Source organism: Terrapene carolina, unplaced genomic scaffold (genome assembly GCF_002925995.2).
Source record: "Terrapene carolina triunguis isolate 2854851 unplaced genomic scaffold, T_m_triunguis-2.0 Scaffold211, whole genome shotgun sequence".
Classification (NCBI taxonomy): domain Eukaryota; kingdom Metazoa; phylum Chordata; order Testudines; family Emydidae; genus Terrapene; species Terrapene triunguis.
In genome coordinates, this window is record NW_020664562.1 from 26,521,903 (window position 1) to 26,543,457 (window position 21,555).

The following is a 21,555-nucleotide window of genomic DNA, read 5'->3' on the forward strand; positions in this document are numbered from 1 at the left end:
GGGGGGGCCTAGCCTGCAGCTGTGTGTGACGGGCCCTGCTCCCGGCGGGTGACGGGGACTCGGGGAGGACGAAGCCGGGCTCTGCCGGGGCGCTCGGTACCAGGCTCCGCGGGGCCAAGGCGCTGCTCTCCCGGTCACCAGCAGCCTCCTGGCCCGGCCGAGCGGCTCCCCGCGGGCGGAGCTGTGCCCGGCCGCCCGGCACCACTCGGCCCCCCATGGCAGCGGGCTCCGCCCCTGAGTGCCGGGCGAGGGAAGGGAGCCGCGCTGCGGAAGCGGCAGGCGGCAACAGGTTGCCAAGGAAGCGGCTGCGGCTCCTCTTCCCGCCGGGGAGAAGGAGCGGGACGGCCCTGGAGGGAGGCTGGTAAAGTCTCCGGGGGAATCCGGCGGGGGAGTGCTGGGCGGGGCGTGGCAAGGCCCGCGGCTCTGCTTGGCGGCTCAGGGTCGTGGCCGGTACCGGCGGGGCAGCGCTGGGGGAAGGTGCCTGGGCACTGCCCGGGGCAAGGGAAGCTGCTTGGGGGTGACCTGTAGGGCCGGTGTAGTGCCTGCCCCTTTCCCGTCCCCTCCCACTCAGGGTGGGGGATCTTGCGGCCAGGCTTTGCCCTGGCGGGCCTCCCTCCCTCCCTGCCTTTTATGTCAGTTACAGTCAGTAGCCCTCCGTTTTGGGGGGTTATTTAACTTTTGTGCAATGAATGTGTGAGTGGTCGGGGCCAAGTAAACAATAAGTGCTAAATAAATATCCTTGCAACCCATGTTTACTAAGTATTGACTCTGGCCAGTAATTTCACTCAGGGTCATTTGGAAACCTCATTCTTGTTGTGGGTCTAGGTTGTGTTCATCCTGCTTTTTGTTGGATTTTATATTTGACTGAACTGAGGTACCAGTGATCCTTTAACTAATGTGCCTTCCTTTACCAGCTTGCTTTTCTATTATTTTTGTTACAGTGATGGCAATGTAGATAGATGCTTTTATCTCAACTTTTAATCTTTTTGCAGAATTAGACAGAATGTTGTCATCTGTGCACAGACAGGATAACGATATTCCATCAGAGTTGCATGTTCAACAAAAGTTGTCTTCTCCTGATGTTGCTGAGGTAAGTCAATTCATACTAATGTTCAGGGCCATCACCAGGGGGCTGCGGGGCCTGTGCATCGATTCATCTCTTCTGGGACCGACCACACGGACCAATCACAGAGACCCATGGGCCCCCCCCAAAGCGCGGGGCCCGGAGCAGTCGCCCCGATTCGCTCTACCCAAGGAACGGCTCTGCTAATGTGTTACTGATGTATGAGCATTTCCTGCAAAGAAGAGTAATCTATGCACTTTGTTACTGATTAGATCAGGGGTAGGCAAACTTTTTGGCCCAATAGCCACATCGGCGTTGCGAAACTGTATGGAGGGCCGAGTAGGGAAGCCTGTGCCTCCCCAAACAGCCTGGCCCCTGCCCCCTATCCGCCCCCTCCCACTTCTCGCCCCCGAGGATCCCCAACCCATCCAACCTCCTCTGCTCCTTGTCTCCAACCACCCCCTCCTGGGACCCCCACCCCAACCATCCCCCAGGACCCCACCCCCTATTCAACCCCCCCGTCCCCTGACTCCCCCCCCCACAACCTCCGCCCCATCCAACCGCCCCCTGTCCCCTGACTGCCCCTGGGGACCCCCTGCCCCTAACCAGCTCCCTGCCCCCTTACCATGCTGCTCAGAGCAGCAGAAGCTCGCAGCCAGCCACACCGCCCGCGCTGCCCAGCAGGAGCGGCGGGCCAGAGCACGCGGCGAGGTGAGGCTGCGGGGGAGGGGCCAGGAGCTAGCTTACCCCGCTGGGAGCTCAGGGGCTGGGCAGGACGGTCCCGCGGGCTGTAGTTTGCCCACCTCTGGACTAGAGCCTGGCTTTAAATCAAACTTTAAATTTTGCTTCCTATCTGTAGGCAGTAGAAAGAAGGGATGCATTTGGGGTTTGAGGGAGTTTTGTACTCAATTCCCCTTGAAAATCAATGGGAGCCATGTATCTAATCCCCTAGGCACTTTTGAAGAGTCTACTCTTGCTGTTTAGGAATGGAGTGCAATGCTAATGAAGGACACATGTAGGATAATTCATTAAGTGAGTTAGGGCAAGTCTACATTACAGCACTACATCAGCGCAGCTGCACCGCTGTAGCACACCTAGTGAAGAGACACTATGCTGGCGGGAGTGAGCATAATTACTCCACCTCCGCAAGAAGCGGAAGCTATGTTGGTGGGAAAGTGTCTCCCACCGACATAGCGCCAGTGTGAACAGCGCAAAACTTGTGTCGCTCAGAGGCTGCTTTTTCATATTCCTGAGCGACGTATCTTAGATCTACTCAAGCGCTAGTGTAGACTTGCCCTTAGACAAGTGTTCGTTGGAAGCTGCTTGGTCACATCTCAAGCCACTGGGAAATAAATTCAGAGGGGAAGAAGAGAAAAATGGGATTAGAATAGAGGATATTATGTGGAAGACTTCTGCGTTGTTTATGAGAGTGTATGAATATGCTACACGTTTACTAAGGGAAGCTAAGTTCTTAAAAGAAGATTTATGCAAGTTTGACACAAGGTAGGAGGGATCCCATATCCTAATTAAAGGCTACCTCTAAAAATTACATACTGAAAAAATGGATAAATTCTAATTTGTGCTTCTCTGGCTCTAGATGAATTAGGATAAATTAAATGCTATGCTAACCCTCCCAAAATGCTGCATTGAAGGAATTTGACTAATCTCAGTCTTAGATTTTTGTGCTTAGTTGTGCAATGTGTAAATATAGCAAAATATTTTCATAGCAATATTAACTTGAGAACATATGAAAATTATTTGCATTCAACACACATGGAATGTAATGTATTAAGCCTCGGTATCAATATATTTTATAGAACTTACTTAAGTTTACATCAAATTAAATTCTTGCAAATTTACTTGTTAGAACCAATGGAGACTTAATTCACTCTTACGACTGGAACTGGGGCAACTTAAATGAGTATTTGGTTAGATGGTTTCATTAAATGCTTATGAATTTTAATTTTGTTACTGTTTTGCTGTACATATTTATATCACTCTAGAAAAAAAAAAAAAAAGCTACTCCTCCTGCAACTAAGCACCCTTTATAACTTGCATCATCAGTCAAAGAAGCAATCAGTTTACAATTATTATTAATTAAAACTTCAGACTGGAACTGTTTTAAATTCATTGAGTATAAGCTCTTTTAGAAAAACATCCTGTCCGGATTAAAATAGTAACAGTGATGGAGAAGTTGCCACAGCCTTTGATGTGTTGTTCCAATGGTTAATTACCCTCACTGATAATAATTTGCAGCTTATTTCTAGTCTAAATTTGTCTAGTTTCAACTTCCAGCCATTGGATTTTGTTATACTTTCATCTGATAGATTGGGAAGCCTTCTAATATTAAATTTCTGTTCCCCATGTAAGTACTTAACAGACCTATTAAGTTTCTTCTTAATCTTCTCTTTGATAAACTAAATAGCTCTTTATGTCTTTCACTAAAAGGCACATTTTCCAGCCCTTTAATCATTCTTGTGGTTCTTCTCTGAATCATCTCCATTTTACCAACCTCCTTCTTGAATTGTGGACACCAGAACTGGATTCAATATTTCAGTAGCGGTCAGTCGCATCAGTGCCATATACAGAGGTAAAATAACCTCTCTGTTCTCCTACTTGATATTCTAGTTTTTACATCCAGAGTTCTCATTATCCTTTTGGGGTACACTGCCACACTGGGAGACCCCCCCCCCCCCCCACGAGTCTCCCGGCCTTTAAGTATACCCTGCATTCTTTGTTCCTAGATGTATGACTTTACATTTGGCTGCATTGAAATGTATATTGTTTCCCAGTTTATCAAGTAATCCAGATCGCTCTATATCAATGACGTGAACTCTTCATTTTTTAACACTCCCCAAATCTTTATGTCATCCGCAAACTTTAGCAGTAATGTCTTTAAGGTGTGTCATTTTCCATAGCCAACGCTATACAAGGGAGTAATGTAGCTAGCATGATGCTCAACTGCCTTTTGTAGCATGGCATGCACTCACCGCCACGGCGCCTCCTGCTGGTCAGTCCGGGAATTAACTCATCCAGCCTCGGAGCACCTCCTGCTGGCCGGTGTCTCTCCTGCTGTCGCTACTTGTCTTTTTATTCTCAATCTCCACCACTATACTTCAGGCCCTACGTCCTTCCCAGCCTGCGGTGCCCCTTTTCCTGGGTACTGCCCCGCCGCAGTGGCCCCCACACTCAGGGTCCTCCCCTCCCCAGGGAACCCCAATCCCTTAAGCCCACTTCGTCTCAGTGACCCACTGCCAGTCCTCATCTAGCTCCTTCCCTCAGGGGCAAACTGCAGTTTGAAGTGGCCACTCATCATCGGCAAGGGGGTTGGACCGGTTGCCTCTTCCTTCTTTGGCTGCTCCCCACAGCCCCAGTACTTTCTCAGGCCTTGGAAGTAAAGCCTAAGTCTGGGAGTTTGCCAGGCTGGAGCTCCTCGGCTCCTGCTCTTCCCAGCACTGCTCTGTCCAGGTACTCCCTTCTGCTTGCAGGCAGCCAGTCTTTGCCTCTTCAAGGCTGGAGAGAGACTGACAGCCTTCTGGCCCTGCAGCCCTTTTATAGGGTACAGCCTGGCCCTGATTGGCTGCCTCCCAGCCTTCTCTGATTGGCTCTCAGCCCCAGCTCTCCCCAACGTCTGGCTTTTAACCACTTCTGAGCCAGAGCGGGTTGAATGCCCCGCTACACCTTTGACTTCTCTAACCCTATGGAGGTGAACTGGAGACAGCTTTTCAGTGTAAGATCAATCAAGACTCCAACCCACAACCGCCGGGATTGTTGTCAAGTGCATTAACCACTTAGCCACTGCACCTCATTTTTTATATAAATACATTATGTATATCACCTCCCCTCTAAACCAGGTTGTTTTTTAAGCAGTATAGCCTTCTCATTTGTGGGATTGTACCTTTTTTTGGCATCTAGTAAAATGTTTTTAAACAACTACCAATTAGCCTTCATATTTTCCTGTGTAAATTCCTTCTCTCAACTGATTTGGCTCATAATTGTTTTCAGCTTTGTATAATTGACCCTTTTAAATCACTATGACTGGCTTGGACTTCATTGTCTTTGTATGCAACAAATGTAATCAAGTCACAATCACTTGCATCTATGGAAATGCTAATTTTTAGTTCTGCAATCAATTCCTCCTGTCAAGATGAGGTCTTTTATAGGATTCCCCTGTGCTGGGTGTAACACTTTTGGAATAAAAAAATTGTCCTCTATAACTTTTAGAAATTCAGGGAACGTTTTCGTTCTAACAGCATAAGACTTCCAGCATATGTCATTCAGATTGAAATCCCCTTTGAAATGTAAACCTGTGGAAAAACAAAGAAATGAAAATGGGAAAAATAGAAGTTAGATGTAAAATTTCACATTATGACGAGATGTAAATAAGTGTGATGTTATTGTCTAGTTACTAAGAGTCTGATGCTAAATTCTCAGTTTTCTCAATTCTCACCTCCTATTACGTCACAGGGTAGGGCCTTTAGTAATGATGGAAATAACAGATGAAAATGATAATTTAGTTCGTCCTGAAAATTTTTCAGGAGTATTTCTACTTAATAAAGAACATAAGTTGTTTTATCTTGAGATGTCTCTTAGGCTCAGGTGGCAGGTAAGGATAGCAAGCCTAGCAATGAGTAGTACCAATTGTTACATAATTCTCAATATTGTTGTTGTAGGGAACAAGACATGCACTACCTATTACACCTGGAGAAGCAGCAAAACTCTGTTCATTGATTCAGTCCTGTGAAGATTTTTTTAGAATCAGAAAAGTCAACCAACATGGAAAATATTTTACTGGTCTAAGTGAAGAAGCAGACCAAGTAGGGAATTGTGGAAGACGTAAAAATAGTATCAGTATGAGGCTGACACTCTTAAGCCTTTCTTGCACTCCTGTTGGCATTAGAGATATTTGCACATTTGTTCTTAACTCCCTTGCATTAAATAAGTTCCTGCTAAATTGGAAGGAATTCATAGAATGATGTGTGCGAAAGCATAAAGAAAATTCTACTTAATTCCTGACTAGCTGCAAATTCCTGTAGGGTGGGACTTTCAAAGGATCATCAGGGAGTTAAGCACACTATTCCCTTTTGAAATGAAAGAGGATTTGGTCGCCTAACTTTCTTTGGCTCCTTTAGAAATCCCAGCTGGATTGTTTTCTATATATTTTGAAGAAGCTAATAATAAACTATGTGGCCTTAATGCTAAATTTGTTGCTATGATAACTATCATCAGAAACATCCTTCTTTCTGCCCATTTGTACAAGTAAATAATCTGGATTCTGGACTTCCATTTTTCTCACTGTGATGGTAATATGCTTGATCTTCAGGGTATAACATCCACTGTTAGCTGTTTTACAGCATTGGACAAGACTTCTTACATAAAGACTAAAGAAAGTAGGAGAAAAGTATGTAGAGAAATAGGTTATTGGGGAGAAAATTGGTACCATCTTTTAATTCCATTCTATTTCCCATAATAAAAGGGATGATGGACATTTGAAATAACCTTCTAAAATAATTCTGGCCCCATATTCTGGTTTGTTATCTTTTGATAGATAATCTTTTGATTAAGCTTTGATTGTTATAGGTAGAAAATATGTCTTGAAATAGTTGGGGAGAAGATAAAAACTGAAATAAAATAAAATGTTTGTAAGTTTTCAGCATGCATGGAGGAGGAACCCTTGAAGCAGAATTGGAGTTCATTTACCAAAGTTATGGATAAACATCAGACCAAGCTGAAAGAACTGTCACCACAGCTCAAAAGCAGATCACAGGAAAACTTCCTAGAACAAAACCTGAGTGAAAGTGAAATGAGATGGTATGCTTCAGACTGGGAAAAATACAATTACAGAATTTCATGAGACCAATAGTCTTTCATCTGTTCTTACAGCATTTATTTGTGCTTCTTTAGATGTTCAAATCCACACAATATGTTCAAAACATAAATATTTATCTCTGTGGGTGCAATTCATGTCTGGGCAGAGGATTCATTTAAGGCTTTGTGTTTTGACAACATAGGGGCTTATGTAGGTCCTCTGAACAGAGATTAATTTCACCCTATAATAGGGAACTTTTTGAAAATCCCACCCTGCCTGTGTTTGCAACCCAAACACTGCTGCATATTGTACTAGTTCATGAGACCCTGCAAGTGAGATTGTTTAGTCTTATTTTCATTCCCCTGGCTGAGTGAAATACAAAAAGCAAACAGCTTAATTAGTGAAAAGTACATTTGATTTTTAGAAGTTCATGATACAGTCATCTAAGGAGTTATTGGTAACACTTAAAATAAACTTTGCTTTAAACCTTTTTTTTTTTTTTTAATAGGATAAATCCCAAAGTTCCTACTTCTGCTGACTTTAGAGGACATAGAATGCAGCAGCAAGAAAGTGTTCCCAGAAGTGTTCAGTGTAAATAATTTATGATAGGCAAAGGAAAGGAAAGGAGTTGTAGCCTGCATATTAAGGGAACACTATAGGCCAAATTCTGAGGTTCTTACTCAGAGAAAACTTGAGAAAATTCTGCCTTTGGTTAATAAATATTTGTGAAATGGAAAAGTTTATTTATATTTATATATATTAAACATGTATAGTTAGTGCAATTTGATTTCTATTAAGTTCTTCTTGTGAATAGGTTGAAAGAAGATGAAATTGCCACATTAGAGGAAAAGATTCTTGAAGCAGAGATGGCAATCAGTTCAACAGAAATGTTTTTGCCTTCATTTAAAGTCACTATTGCTGGAATGACAAATGTAAGTTTCTGTATTTTGCTGTATTTTAATACTATATAAAAATTGTGTACATATTTACTCTCAGAACTCTAACTGGGTTAGTGTTCTGGGATATGCTGTACAGTCTTTTTTTTTTTTTGCTCCACTCATTTCTGCAGAATTAAACATTTATTGTAAAAAACCTTAAATGTCTAACTCATATGGTTGATTAGAAAAGCACTCTAAATGTTGACTGATGTGATATCTGAGTGCAGACATACATCTTTAAATAAGAGCTTTGAGGGGTCCAAATGTTTGTTTTCATCTCACATGAATGTTAATTCTGAACCCTAATGTTGTCAGTTTAAAAGTCAACATTCTGAGCTATTTCACTGCTGATCATTTTAGCAGAAACATATAGCTACCTGTCTATTCTGGGTTTGTGAGCAGAACTTGAATACATTTGCATCTTCTTCCCCAATTGTAACCCTGTTTATACACAATATTGTACAGTAGATATATTTTTTTACTATGATTTTAAAAAAAATTTCAAATGAAGTTTTTGATGTCTGTAACCTGTTGAGTACAAATACATTATTACTATTTAAGTTTATAAAACAAAACAAATACTATTCTAGGAGTCAAGATATCTTGATATTTTGCATTCCCTCATGGCTAATTTATTTAAGAATTGCCATTGGGAATTCACACTTTTCTGTACAACAGAGTTAACATTTCCAATAGTACTTCAATTTCTCTCCAGCTACAGGTAGAAGTATCATGAATACATATGTGCAAATCAGGATGAAATAACTTCTGTGATAGTACTTACTAAAAGGTCTGCTACCTGATTGTCCTTTGTTACTTTTGGAGCAGCAAAATTAGTTTGATTTAAATGGATTTTCCCTTGAGAGAGGAAAATTGGGCCTTTTATCAGCAAAAAAGTTAAAATAGAAAGAGCATATGCCTGATCTCTCTGTTACAAACTTTGAAGAGTGAATATTGAATTGTGTAGTATTTCATACCAAAATGTTTAAATCCTAATCTAAACAGTATTTTTGCATATTCATTATCATATTTTGCAGTGTACTTTGAAAAATAGTTTTATGGTTTCAATATTTTAAAGCTAAATTTTAATAATGGTAATCATGCTGTTTTGGGGAAATATTGTAGTACACTTACAGTATATTTGTTTGTGGCTTAATATTTTATCAGGTGTGTAACCTTTCTACATCAGATATGATTAAGATTTCTAAACAAGAGGATTTACTGATAAAGGAACTGGAGACTCTCAAACACATAAAAGGATTATTACTACACCTACTTAGAACAACAGAGCATAAAGAAGTAAGATGACCCAAAGCAATCTTGGGGTGGTTTAACAGTGAGCACGAACACATTTTTTTTTCCTGATCTTTTTCAGTAGTGTTTTCAAAAAAAGAAAGCAATAGCCAGTCACAGAAAATGCAAAATTATAGTATTTCAAATATTCTTTATTGTCCAAATCAACCCCAGGTTGTGTGGGAAGTTTAACCTATTTTGAGAAATCTATGTTATGCTATGCTTGTATAGTATTGTAAATATCACAGATACTTTCCTTTCATGTATATGTTAGTCTTTAAGCATAATCATATTTGCTGAATAAGACAGAATAGGAATTGCTTGACTTCAAAAAGATATATTAAATTTTTAATAAAAAGCAGATGAGAGAAGACGTGTTTCTTCTTTATTCTGGAGCCTGTATATATAGAATAATCAAGGAGGGAGAGGAAGTTTAAAAAGGAAAAGACAAACAAATAGAGAATGGCAATTGATAAATAATAAGGAGGCAGAGAGAGAAGAAAAGTGAAGAAATATAGAGAGCATTATATTACAATAGTGGTGTGATTATCTCTTTGTGTTTGAATACCTGCAATTCACAGGTGTTTGTATTCAAACAAAACCAAACATACATAAGCAGTGAATTCCTAAAGTGAACATTGTACACGTGTGCTCTGGCTCTGTTCAGAATGATCTGTAAGGCTTCCCTCTCACTGATGAGCCAGAGTACATCATGCTTCTAAAATCCAGCAGAGTGCACTCTGCAAATACCAGTGCAGAGAATGCAGCTCTCATTTGCTTTTCCCCTTGCTACTTTTCCCTGCTTTCCGATCCATCTGTAGTTTGACACCCAACTTGCTGGCTATCTCCTTCCTATAATTCAATATTCATATTGGGCCTGGTCCTATAACATGCTGAGTTATCTAAACTTCCTTGGAAGTCAGTGGGCCCATTCTCTGAAGTTAAAAAGTTTGGGATTTACTTAACTGGAAGTTCCATCAATTAGTGTAAAAAAACTAATTGATAAAATAAGGACAACTTTGACTGCCAAATTATGTAATTGATGGTTGTGTGATAGTTATGGCTATATAAATGGTTTTGCCATTCCAAGTTTATTTATATTTGTGATAGAAGTTAATATTGTGGGATATAAGATTTTGGGGTCTGGAGATAATCCTAGCTGCCATCAAACAATATTTTCAGAAACACTTAAGGAAATGCTTCACTTTGTCTTTAAAATAGATGAATGGAATACACACTTGACCTTTAGGCTACTATTTGAACAAGGAAAATTAAATAAGCATGGCATGTAAGTGCTTCCATTTAAAAAATAATCAGTGTTACATATAGAATTAACCTTGGTTTATTTTCCCCTATTCATAAGCTCTGCACATACAATGAACAGAATCTCTTAAGATATTTCCCACCAATTGTATATAATCATGCATGTCAAAGTAAATATCTCCTTGCTGTTGGTATTTCATATGTATCAGTCTCCATTCTGAGTACACTGAATCCGCAAGTTCCATATACTGTAAAAGAATTAATTTTAAAATATTGGTTGTTTTTTCTATTTTGAACATGCAGATAAGCAGTAAACAAATTGACATTTTGATGCAGAAGTTAACTGAAAGTGAAACTGAAAATGATGTAAGTAAATTACACTTTCTGGCTCCTTACTCTATCACGGCATGACAAAACAGTGAAATCCCAGTCTCATACAATTCCACTAGGCAACTGCCAGACCTAGGATCAGGAAGACTGCTTGGTCTTTCTGTCTTGCGCTCACATGTATGTGTATATTGATATACTTGCCTGGCTTCCACCCAATTTCCATCATTTTGTTTCTTCCTTACCCATTTGACTAGTGATATTTTTCAGGAGTATGGTGTCACGCTTATTACACAGAGTTTAATGTGCTGTATATTATCCTATATACAGCATGGGCCAGTTTCTGATGTTGTTCACCAGTGTAATTCCAGAGTAACTTTAATGGAAATGCTACTTATTTACACTGGTGTAACTGAGAAGAATGTCTAGCTTTGTTTCTCTAAGACCAGATGTTACTTTTGCTTCAATGTTATGCTTATTCAAGTGCATTGCCTTTTTATTCTGACATAAACCGATAGGCAGTGTAAGGGAGGGAAAAGCTGTGAATTCGTTGCCCCCCAAAATTACCATTTTTGTTATAGTTTATGTAATGTTTCCATTCCATCATGAGGTCACATTCCTGCCCAGATGGTAGCTATCGTAATCAGGCTACACAGTCTTGAGAAAGCAGATGGAACTAAACGTTTGTAAACCCTCCAAATCATTCCCCCAAATATGCCATTTGCCACAAATGAGAAAATAAAGGGCAATATGGTATCCAAGTACCTAAATCTTCAGAAAGGTGAATCCAGACAGTTAACTCCATGAAAGCAATGATAAGAGAAGTTTTAACTATTGGTGCAACTTCAGTATTACAAAGAAATGTAAAATTCCGCCAGTATCTTTTTTTTTTTAATAATTTTAAAACAAAGTAATTGGAAGTTGAAGTTCAATTTACCCCAGTACTGAGAAGGAATAACAAGATGCTTAGCTGAAAAGCATAATACAGTGCTAAATATCTCAGGTAGCATGTATTATTATCCTCATTTTATAAATGGGGTAAATTGAGGCCCAAGGTGGTGTTAATGACTGTCCAAGGCCAAAAAATATAACCCAAATCACTTTATTCCTAATCTGAGCAGAAATTGACTACCTTGGAATTGGAATGCTATCAGATTTAAAAGAGCTATTTATTTATATTTTTTTTCACAACCCAGGAAGTCTGATACTCAGTAGTTAAGGCAACCTGAACTATAAGTGTCAGTACAAGGGCTGCTTATGGAACACTACCAGTCTGGGAGAGGGGCAGAATATGGCTGTTATGTCTGAAAACCATTCAGGCAACACATTTTCCTTCAACAGAGATCAAATCCTTAAGCTTAATTTCCGGTGAAGACCAAATAACCTTTACAATTAGGAGCTCATCTCTCAGAAGTAACATTACTTTTACTTTGTTCACAAATATTTACTGGCTCTATGTTTAGATTGGTTTTTGTTTTTTTACTCACCAGAGTAGCACCCCATTCTTGTTTAATTCCTTTTTCTGGCTTTTCCCTTATTGTCTGCTCTGTCTCCTTGCTCCCTTGTGGCCTCTTCAAACATAATTTTGAAAAAGCAGAATTTTCAAAACAATTTGATAAGTAAATGGAAGTGTATGTGTATCCTTCAGTAATTTGATTTGCAGGAAATTGACAAAAAGAGTGTCCCAGAACAAATCCCTATAATACAAGCCAACATTGTACATCAGCTATATTTAGGTACCCAATTATGTTGACTGTGCATCTGTACACTTAAATTCATGGCCCTGCTTTGAGACACTTTTGTTCTTATATTTAGGTGTACAATTTGTTTGCTTTTAAGCATCATCTTGAAATGTTTGTGCCACTGGAAATGAGAGCTCAATTACGCTAATAAAGTATCCCTTTTACATGTGCAATTTGGGTGCACTGTTATGATAATGTAGCCCAAAATGTGCATATTGAGACCTTTTCATTTTGTGTTAATTTTCCTTCATGAAGGGTCTCAGAAAAGAAACACTTGAAACAGAGAAGCATATTGTAGAGCTTTCTTCTCAGCTTCAACAGGAAAAAGTAAGTCAGTTTCCCCCTCAGAATGGATGTTTTATCTCCGTGTGCTAAATTCTTACCTCCAAAACTCCTAATTTTTCTAATTGTGAGAAGGGTAATATTTAATTTCAAACATTATATGAAAAGCTATTCCTGTGGGCCAGTGTTTCTCACAGAGGTGGACCCATACCAGGAAGTTTGACTCCAGATGTTTTTTTTGGATTGTGAACCATCCTCACCCCAGCCCCTCCAATGGTCAGTGTGAGGGATGGCTCCGAAGGGGGAGGTTGGTTTGGACCTGACTGTCATTTCTCATTTAAGATTAGGTTTAGGCTAATGTTGCACAAATGCATAAGGTAGAGAGGTAGGGTTGCCAAGTGTCTGGTTTTTGACCGGAACTCCTGGTCGAAAAGGGACCCTGACAGCTCTGGTCAGCACTGCTGACGGGCCATTAAAAGTCCAGTTGGTGCGGGGCTGGCAGGCTCCCTACCCGACTCTGCACCGCTCCAAGGAAGCAGCGACATGTGCCTCTGGCTTCTAGGCATAGGGGCAGCCACAGGGACTCCGCGTGCTGCCCCCGCCCTGAGCACCAGCTCCGTAGTTTCCATTGGCCGGGAATTGCAGCCAATGGGAGCTGTGGGGGTGGTGCCTGCAGGCGGGGGCAGCATGCAGAGCTCCCTGGCCACGCCTCCGCCTAGGAGCCAGAGGGACATGTCACTGCTTCCAGAAGCCGCCTGGGGTAAGCGCCGCCGGGAGCCCACACCCCTCACCTCCTCCCGCACCCCAACCCTGTGCCCCAGCCCGGAGCCCCCTCCCACAATCCAAACCCCTCGGCCCTACCCCCGCAGCCTGGAGCCCCCTCCTGCACCCCAAATCCCTCATCCCCAACCCCACCCCAGAGCCCGCACCCCCAGCTGGAGCCTCCTCCTGCACCCTGAGCCCCCCATTTCTGGCCCCACCTCAGAGCCCACACCACCAGCCAGAGCCCTCATCCCAACCCCATGCCCCAGCCCGGTGAAAGTGTGCGAGTGAGTGAGGGTGGGGGAGAGTGAGCAACCGACGGACGGAGGGGGGGATGGAGTGAGAAGGGGTGGGGCCTTGGGGTAAGGGTGGGAGAGGGATAGCTCAGTGGTTTGAGCATTGGCTTGCTAAACCTAGGGTTGTGAGTTCAATCCTTGAGGGAGCCACTTAGGGTTTTGGGGCAAAATCAGTACTTAGTCCTGCTAGTGAAAGCAGGGGGCTGGACTCAATGACCTTTCAGGGTCACTTCCAGTTCTATGAGATAGGTATATCTCCATATATTATTATATAAGGGTGTTCAGTTTTCTGCTATTAGAAAGTTGGCAGTCCTATAGAGAAGAGAGTGCAAAAGTCCCCCTCCATTTTGCCTCTGTACAGGGGCTGTTCACAGTCACTCTGCTTGTGCTCTTTGAGTTCATCACCCGCTGAAGGCTAGTGCTCTAGACAGTGCTAACCTCACCAAAATGTGTAGATAAAGGTTCCTTTTACGCTCTGTACCAGACAAGGGAGGTGGTTCCATGCAAAGTGAGTGTGGGAGGAAAAGCACTGACTATACTCAATAAAAGGGTTAAAACAGCTCTTGACAGTGCTTCGGTTGAGGGCATTATGCTTGAGTCTGGGTTTACAATCTATTTCATAATTACATTGTGTCTGTGCATGACTCACAGAATGTGTATACTACCATACGTTAGAAATCAATTATACCAAAAAAATAGAGAAATCTTCTCATGGCATATCTGTATAAATTAAAAGATTTGTGTTCATATCTTTTGCATAGGCAAATGCACTAAAAGCAGATCACCTATCAAAGTCAGTAGAAGCTGTACAAGCCCATCTGCAATGCCAGATTCAAAAAAAGGAGGCTGAGAATGATCAGTTGAAAGCAAAAATACAGGTTACAAATATTTTTCCTTTGGGTTTACTTTTAGTTCATTGGTAAATTAATAAAAGTATATTAGGGCCAGAGGGCCATTTTTAATTAGAAGTTGTCAGTCAAATCTTAAAATGTCACTTGCTATTATTAAATTAAATCCCTGGTATAGACAAATTAGAATAGAAAACCCCAAACCAGTAAAAATAATGGAAATAGATATTTCCTGAGAGCCATTTGGACAATGTTCTTAATTACAAATGAATTTTACGAATGTTCAGAGCTTACACTATAGACACTCATAGAATGATGTAAAAAGTATCCAAAGTAACGCCTTTATCCTGCAAACACACATGTGCATATACGGAGTCCCACTGAAGAGAATGCAACTATTCACATGTTTAAAGTAAACATGTATGGAAATGTTTGCAAGATCAAGGCCTAATAAAGGGATGCATATTTAGTGTTACCAAACAGAGAAAGTTGACAGGAGTTGTCAGTGTTGAAAGACTGCAAGGGTGTGATCAGGTGGCTGCAAGGGAGGAGACAGACTAGCCACAGATTCTCTATGAGTATTTGAAATTTGCAAGGAAGATGAAATTTAAGATTGAGCAGGTGAGTTGTCTTAAAAGTGGACTATCCCTATTACCTTATATCTTCTTGAATTTACCTTATACCTTACCATCAATCTGTTGGTCAGTTGCTTGTTATCTCACACACACAATAAAAAAAGAAAAATCTTTATATGAATATAAGCCTCTGTTCACTTTCTCCAGCTTAGAATAATAATAATAAAAAGGCTGTTCACTCTTACTGAACAATATTGTGATAATGGTCTCTGCTGCACACACTTTCAATGGGCCAAACTTCAATCAGGACTGCTACTGCTGAAAATATAACCGTCAAGCTTGTTTTTTTATTTAAACTCATTCTTGCTTGTACACTAAATAATGACAATGACATTCAGTAAAACCCTGTGTTAGCCGTACTTTATTCTCCCTTATTAAAGATGAGCTAATTTTGTTTGGCTCTTTTTATGGTCTGTGCTGTCTATAGGCCTGGCTGTCATGCCTGCTGGTTCTTTACCAGTTCAATTCATGTATTCTACATACTAGATAACATAACTGAAATTAGCTTCTTTGTCTACTACATATAGTATTGTTCTCTGCATACAGAATTATGGCTAATGGAGCCCAAACAAAACAGCCGAGTAAATGGGCTTTGTGCAGGGTTCTTTTCCAGGGCAAAGTAGCATGGAATCCTACCCCACTGGCAATGGAGCACCAGTGGAGAGGCCACTTCTACAATTCATGGTCTGTGACAGCTTGCATAGGTGCTCTGTCATCTCACATCATATGCAGAGGGGAAGGTTTGGCCAGTTGATCTGTATAGTTAATTAAAAATTCTTAAAATAGAATTTCTTACTGGAGAAGGATAGAGCAGCATATCATTTTCATTTCATTTTAACTGAATCGCTAAGTAATTATTCGTGGTTGCTCCAAATCAGTTGTAACTAACCAGATATTCAACCTTTTAAGCACAATTAAAGAAACTAGGGAAATTAATACAAGTTTGCAATGTAATTTTAAAGGGGAAGGAGAGATTTTATATAATCTGAGGAAAGCTGAGGTTTGTAGTTAAGCTAAGCATTGTATGTGTATTAGCTGAACATGTCAGAAAAATCAGTTGAAATCATTTTACATGCGTAATTTGGGTCTTTTGGTCACTCACAAAGCCCTCCTAGGACAGTAGGAGTTGATAGCCATGATATTTGATATTGCAAAAGTAACTTGCCTAGATTAGTAATAAGGCTTGGATTTGACCTAGGACTCTGATGTTTGGGATATTAATGATCTCCTTATAAATACCATACAGACAAATATGCAAGTTTTTTGTGTTTAGACTTACTAGAATCGTACTCAACTACAAAGATAAACTCAATTGATAAGTTAATTATAGAAATTAATTAATTCTAACAGTGATTATACCTGTTTCTTGGTGGATATGATGTTCTAATAGTGCATATAAACCTTTGTAATGATGTATTTTTACACTTTGGAAAATAGGAATGAAAGTGACTTTAAAACAATATCACCGTGGAGGTTTCAGAGCAATGCCAAATGCTAACATTGTGTGTGTGTGTGTGTGTGTGTGTGTATATATTAGGGCTGTCAATTAATCGCAGTTAACTCACATGATTAACTCAAAAAATTAATCGCGATTAATTGCACTGTTAAACGATAGAATACCAATTGAAATGTATTAAATATTGTTGGATGTTTTTCTACATTTTAAAATATATTGATTTCTGTTACAACACAGTGCAAAGTGTACAGTGCTCACTTTATAGTATTTTTATTACAAATATTTGCATTGTAAAAATGATAAACAAAAGAAATAGTATTTTTCAGTTCACCTCATACAAGTACTGTAATGCAATCTCTTTATCGTGAAAGTGTAACTTACAAATGTAGGGTTTTTTTGGTTACATAACTGCACTCAAAAACAAAACAATTTAAAACTTTAGAGCCTACAAGTTCACTCAGTCCTACTTCTTGTTCAGCCAGTCGCTAAGACAAACAAGCTTGTTCACGTTTACAGGAGATAATGCTGCCTGCTTCTTATTTACAATGTCACCTGAAAGTGAGAACAGGCGTTCGCATGGCATTTTTGTAGCTGGTGGTGCAAGGTATTTATGTGCCAGATATGCTAAACATTTGTATACTGCTTGATGCTTCGGCCACCATTCCAGAGGACATGCATTATCTCCTGGCAGCATTATCTCCTGCAAATTGTAACCAAACTTGTTTGTCTGAGTGATTGGTTGAACTAGAAGTAGGACTGAGTGGACTTGTAGGCTCTAAAGTTTCACATTGTTTTATTTTTGAATGCAGATATTTTTTGTACATAATTCTACATTTGTAACTTTCATGATAAAGAGATTGCATTACAGTACTTGTGTTAATTGAAAAATACTATTTCTTTTGTTTTTTACAGTGCAAGTATTTGTAATCAAAAATAAATATAAAGTGAGCACTGTACACTTTGTATTCTGTGTTGTAATTGAAAATACAGAAAACATCCAAAAATATTTAAATGGTATTTTTTAATCGGGCGATTAATCACGATTAATTTTTTTTAATCGCTTGACAGCCCTAATATATATATGGTATTTGCCATTAAGAAGTCAACATTTGGAAATTAAAAGTAAGGTAGATTTTTTTTTTCCAGGTTTGGAAGATTACTTATTTTCTCCTCTAACACTTTTACTCCAGAACATGAAATTAAGTATACACATTTCATGTTTTGTTCTGAAGGATATTGTTTTTTGTACTTCTGCACAGTGTCATTATTAGAATTCTCCCAGCGCATTTTATTAAATGGTGTATTTCAAGGAATAAGCTGATCTTTGCATAAAGATTCAGTGAGAGTACACAGCCATCTAGGCTGAGGTTTTCAAAGGAGTCTAAGGTAATTAAGTGTCCATATCCCACTGAAGTCAGCTGATACCCTGACAAAGCCTTCGGACAGCGTGAATGTTTTCTGCTCATTATGAAATGAGTTCCAAGTTTAAATTTACCTAAGTCTTTGTAAAGGATGGAGCTGCATGCTACACAGGACTGTCAGTCATAGTGTGATAGTGACATCTTGTGGTGATATAAAAGAATTACAATTGTATTCCCTATGTATTTCTTTAACTGTTAATATAAGCTACAAGGTAGATGAGGTAATGTCTTTTACCAGTGTATAAGCAACAGACTGACAAATAAAAATCTTCTATATTCTCCTAAATTTGCTTCATTCATTGAAGATATTATCTCCCAAGTCACAGTTATAAATATCAAAGTCAAATATAAACTGCTTCATTTCACACTTACATCAAGAAGTAGCATTGTTCCTTTTTTCCCCTTTTGACTACCAAGTAAATTTCATGTCATTCTAACTATGTATGTGTCTGGAACACACCTTAGGAAGGGTCACGGCCCAGACTTGAATGAGAAGGCACTATACCTGTTTTTAATTTATGTTACATTTAGTCATGTCTGCCTTTAAACTATTTTAAGATGACCTGAAAGTATTTTATATAGACTGGTATATGTAGCTGACATGTTTACTACTTTATTGCATGGTGGAAAAATTGTTGATGATATCAATGTGGATTTAAGACTGTCCATCAAGAAACAGTTGCATGCTGGTAGCTTGTTGATGCCATCGATGACCATCCTAAAGACAACTGTGTTTGGGCCCTCTTTAAAGCAGGCTTTAAGGATACATCTGATTGCTTTCTTCACCAAATGTCACTGTACCTCGTTTTAACGTCTTTGATGTGATTTGCCTTTAGCATCCTTATTTAAATAAAAAATGCTATGTAGGGAAACAAACATAAATATCATGATAGTAACACCCATGAAAAATCTAGTTCAAGTAACTTGCCCAGCCTTGCATAGGAACTCTGTAGCCAAGGCAGGAAGAGAATCCAGTTCTCCAGGGCAACATTCATCTGACTCAACGTTGAGACCATCCTTTCTCTTCTTGCAATCTTCTGCCTCATTCACTGTGTACTTCTAACTTCCGCAACAAATGATGCAGGGGTGCTGTAGATACACTTCTACCCCGATATAACGCTGTCCTCGGGAGCCAAAAAATCTTACCGTGTTATAGGTGAAACCGCGTTATATTGAACTTGCTTTGATCCGCCGGAGCGCTCAGCCCCGCTCCCCCGGAGCGCTGCTTTACCACGTTATATCCGAATTCGTGTTATATCGGGTCACATTATATCGGGGTAGAGGTGTAATTGTCTTATTCGCTACACAGCCCTGATTCATCCCCAGAGCAGGTGCATCCAGACCACTGAATGCTGAATGAGGCAGGGGTCCTGTTGAAAAAATAGCAAGCGATCATATAATTAAAGACTGTACTATAATGCATACACATACGGCAGTGTTGGCGTTTCCTAACTTTTGAGTGTGTGACTATGCAGCCTTAATGTCCTTTTAATGTATTTGGTTAAATGTAATTTCCTAATTTTTTCAAAAACAAACTGGAAAAACACAGTTTCTGTCATGTGGAGTCATATTGATCACCTGGTTGGGTTATCAGCAGATTTTAGACCCTTACATCCACAGCACATACCGGTACCACTTGAGCTAATGTAGTAACTGATAGCAGTAGTAGGTGGTTATATTCTGTGTGGGCCAGCCACTAGAGGAGGATGAAACACACACTTTTTCAGTGGTCTTCAGATCTATTTGCTGACAACAGAAGAATGTAGCGATTTAGGACTCTTGGGTTCTATTCCAGGTTCTGGAGGAGAGTATTTTCTAGTAGTTGTAGACTCTTCTGCCCCTGTGACCCCAGTCTGCCCTTGTCCCCATCTGCTGCTGCCCCCCACAACCTACTCACTGATTCCTATCCTCTTCCCATTCTGCTGTGCCCCCATCCCCATGGCTTTTCCCCACCATTTGGCTCCTTCCCTACCCTCTGACTTATGCACCCTCCTCCCCCTCTGTCCCTCCATCCCCATTTCTTACTACTCAGTGGGTGGAAATACTGGGTGCACAGCTTCTGCTCTCACCCTTGTGCATGTATTTGGGATGCAGGAAGCCTAATGCAGGTGGGGTGGAAGTCTTTCTCGCCTGCATGGTTATGTTACTGTGACTCAAAATCTGCCCCATAATGTTCAGAACATATTCATTTTGCTTAATTATTCTGCAGACTCTGGAAAAGAAAATAACTGAGTGGAAGCTTCAAATTGGAAAACACAAGCACCAAATTTTAGCTGTAAAGGAAACAAATGAGCAAAAGAAGAAAGCTCTGAAAAAAGCAACCAGAGCCCAGAAACAAAGAGCTGAATGTTTTGAAGCATCTGTTGAAAAACTAACTTCCAAAATTAGAAAGAGGGTAAGTGGCTGTGTTGATATAATCAAATGTTTTTTAAAATAATCAAGTATTGTTTAAAATAATAAGTGCAATCAAACATTAAGATTGCCTCATCGTTGGAGAACAGTAATGACCAACTGAGCATACTGTACTCTGGACTGGTACATTTTAATTTGTTCCACTTTAGAGAAGGGTAATTTAAAATCAGTGATCCAAAAGCAATTGCTAGATAAGATGCATGAACTTTAAGGTCAGAAGGGACCATCATGATCATCTAGTCTTTATTTTGTTTACAAGATTAAAAAGTCAGTTTAGTGAATGACTTGGACCATGTGGTTGTCCACTTTGTAATTTTGCTCTAGGGGGTCTGGTCTCCTTTCAGTATGGTATATGCCAGTTAATGCTACTAGGAGTCATGCACATTAATCCCTAAATATCATTGAGAAGCTTGTTTCCTTACATTCATAGGTAGGCCCGATCCTGCAGTTTGAGCTGTGTGGATAGACATTGAAGTTAATGGGCACAAGTGTCCACTCACACAGATCAGATTGCAGGATTGGGATCTTGATGTCTTAGTACTCAGCCATTGTCTTTTTTTACAATGGATCCAGCAGGCAGCATGTCTTGTAGATGCTCAAATTTCTCTTTGTAAGCTGTATGCTCTGAATTTTATAGAGCTTTGAAAATGAAGTTAGAACCCTCTCATTCAGCTGTCCCTCAGACCTTGTTGAGGGCCTCTTGCTGCCTCAACATTTTTTTCACCAATGTTAAGAAATTTCAGAAGGCCAGGAGAATCAGAACTTTTTTGAGTGATCTTTCTGGAGTTGGTGGCTTACAATTCTGAATGGAATCAGTTAGCCCATTAGAGTACATTTAAAACTTGGTCTCCTTTCATTGCACTTTCCAACAGGTGGGAATATACTTTCATCATAACATTTCATAGCATGTTATACCATTGTAGACATAGAACGACTAGGCAAATGTATTGTATCAGGATCTAATTAAATTTGCTTTGTTTCTTCTTTGTGGGCTTAATTTACCTTCAG

General features: G+C 40.1%; 1 protein-coding gene across 4 annotated transcripts in view; it reads left to right on the plus strand.

The window, feature by feature from the left end:
• Positions 1–544: 544 nt before the first annotated feature.
• The window catches only part of ODF2L (outer dense fiber of sperm tails 2 like), a 45,932-nt gene continuing 24,921 nt past the window's right edge, over positions 545–21,555 (plus strand). For 3 of the 4 annotated variants that reach the window (XM_029912393.1, XM_029912394.1, XM_029912395.1), the window contains exons 1-8: positions 545–874; positions 993–1,090; positions 7,687–7,804; positions 8,978–9,109; positions 10,670–10,732; positions 12,691–12,762; positions 14,537–14,653; positions 20,345–20,530. In XM_029912393.1, the coding sequence (XP_029768253.1) occupies positions 1,053–1,090; positions 7,687–7,804; positions 8,978–9,109; positions 10,670–10,732; positions 12,691–12,762; positions 14,537–14,653; positions 20,345–20,530 (726 nt within the window). In that variant the 5' untranslated portion in view covers positions 545–874; positions 993–1,052. Of the gene's footprint in view, positions 1,091–6,710; positions 6,875–7,686; positions 7,805–8,977; positions 9,110–10,669; positions 10,733–12,690; positions 12,763–14,536; positions 14,654–20,344; positions 20,531–21,555 lie in introns of all 4 variants that reach the window. The other variant, XM_026656067.1, reaches the window with a different exon arrangement.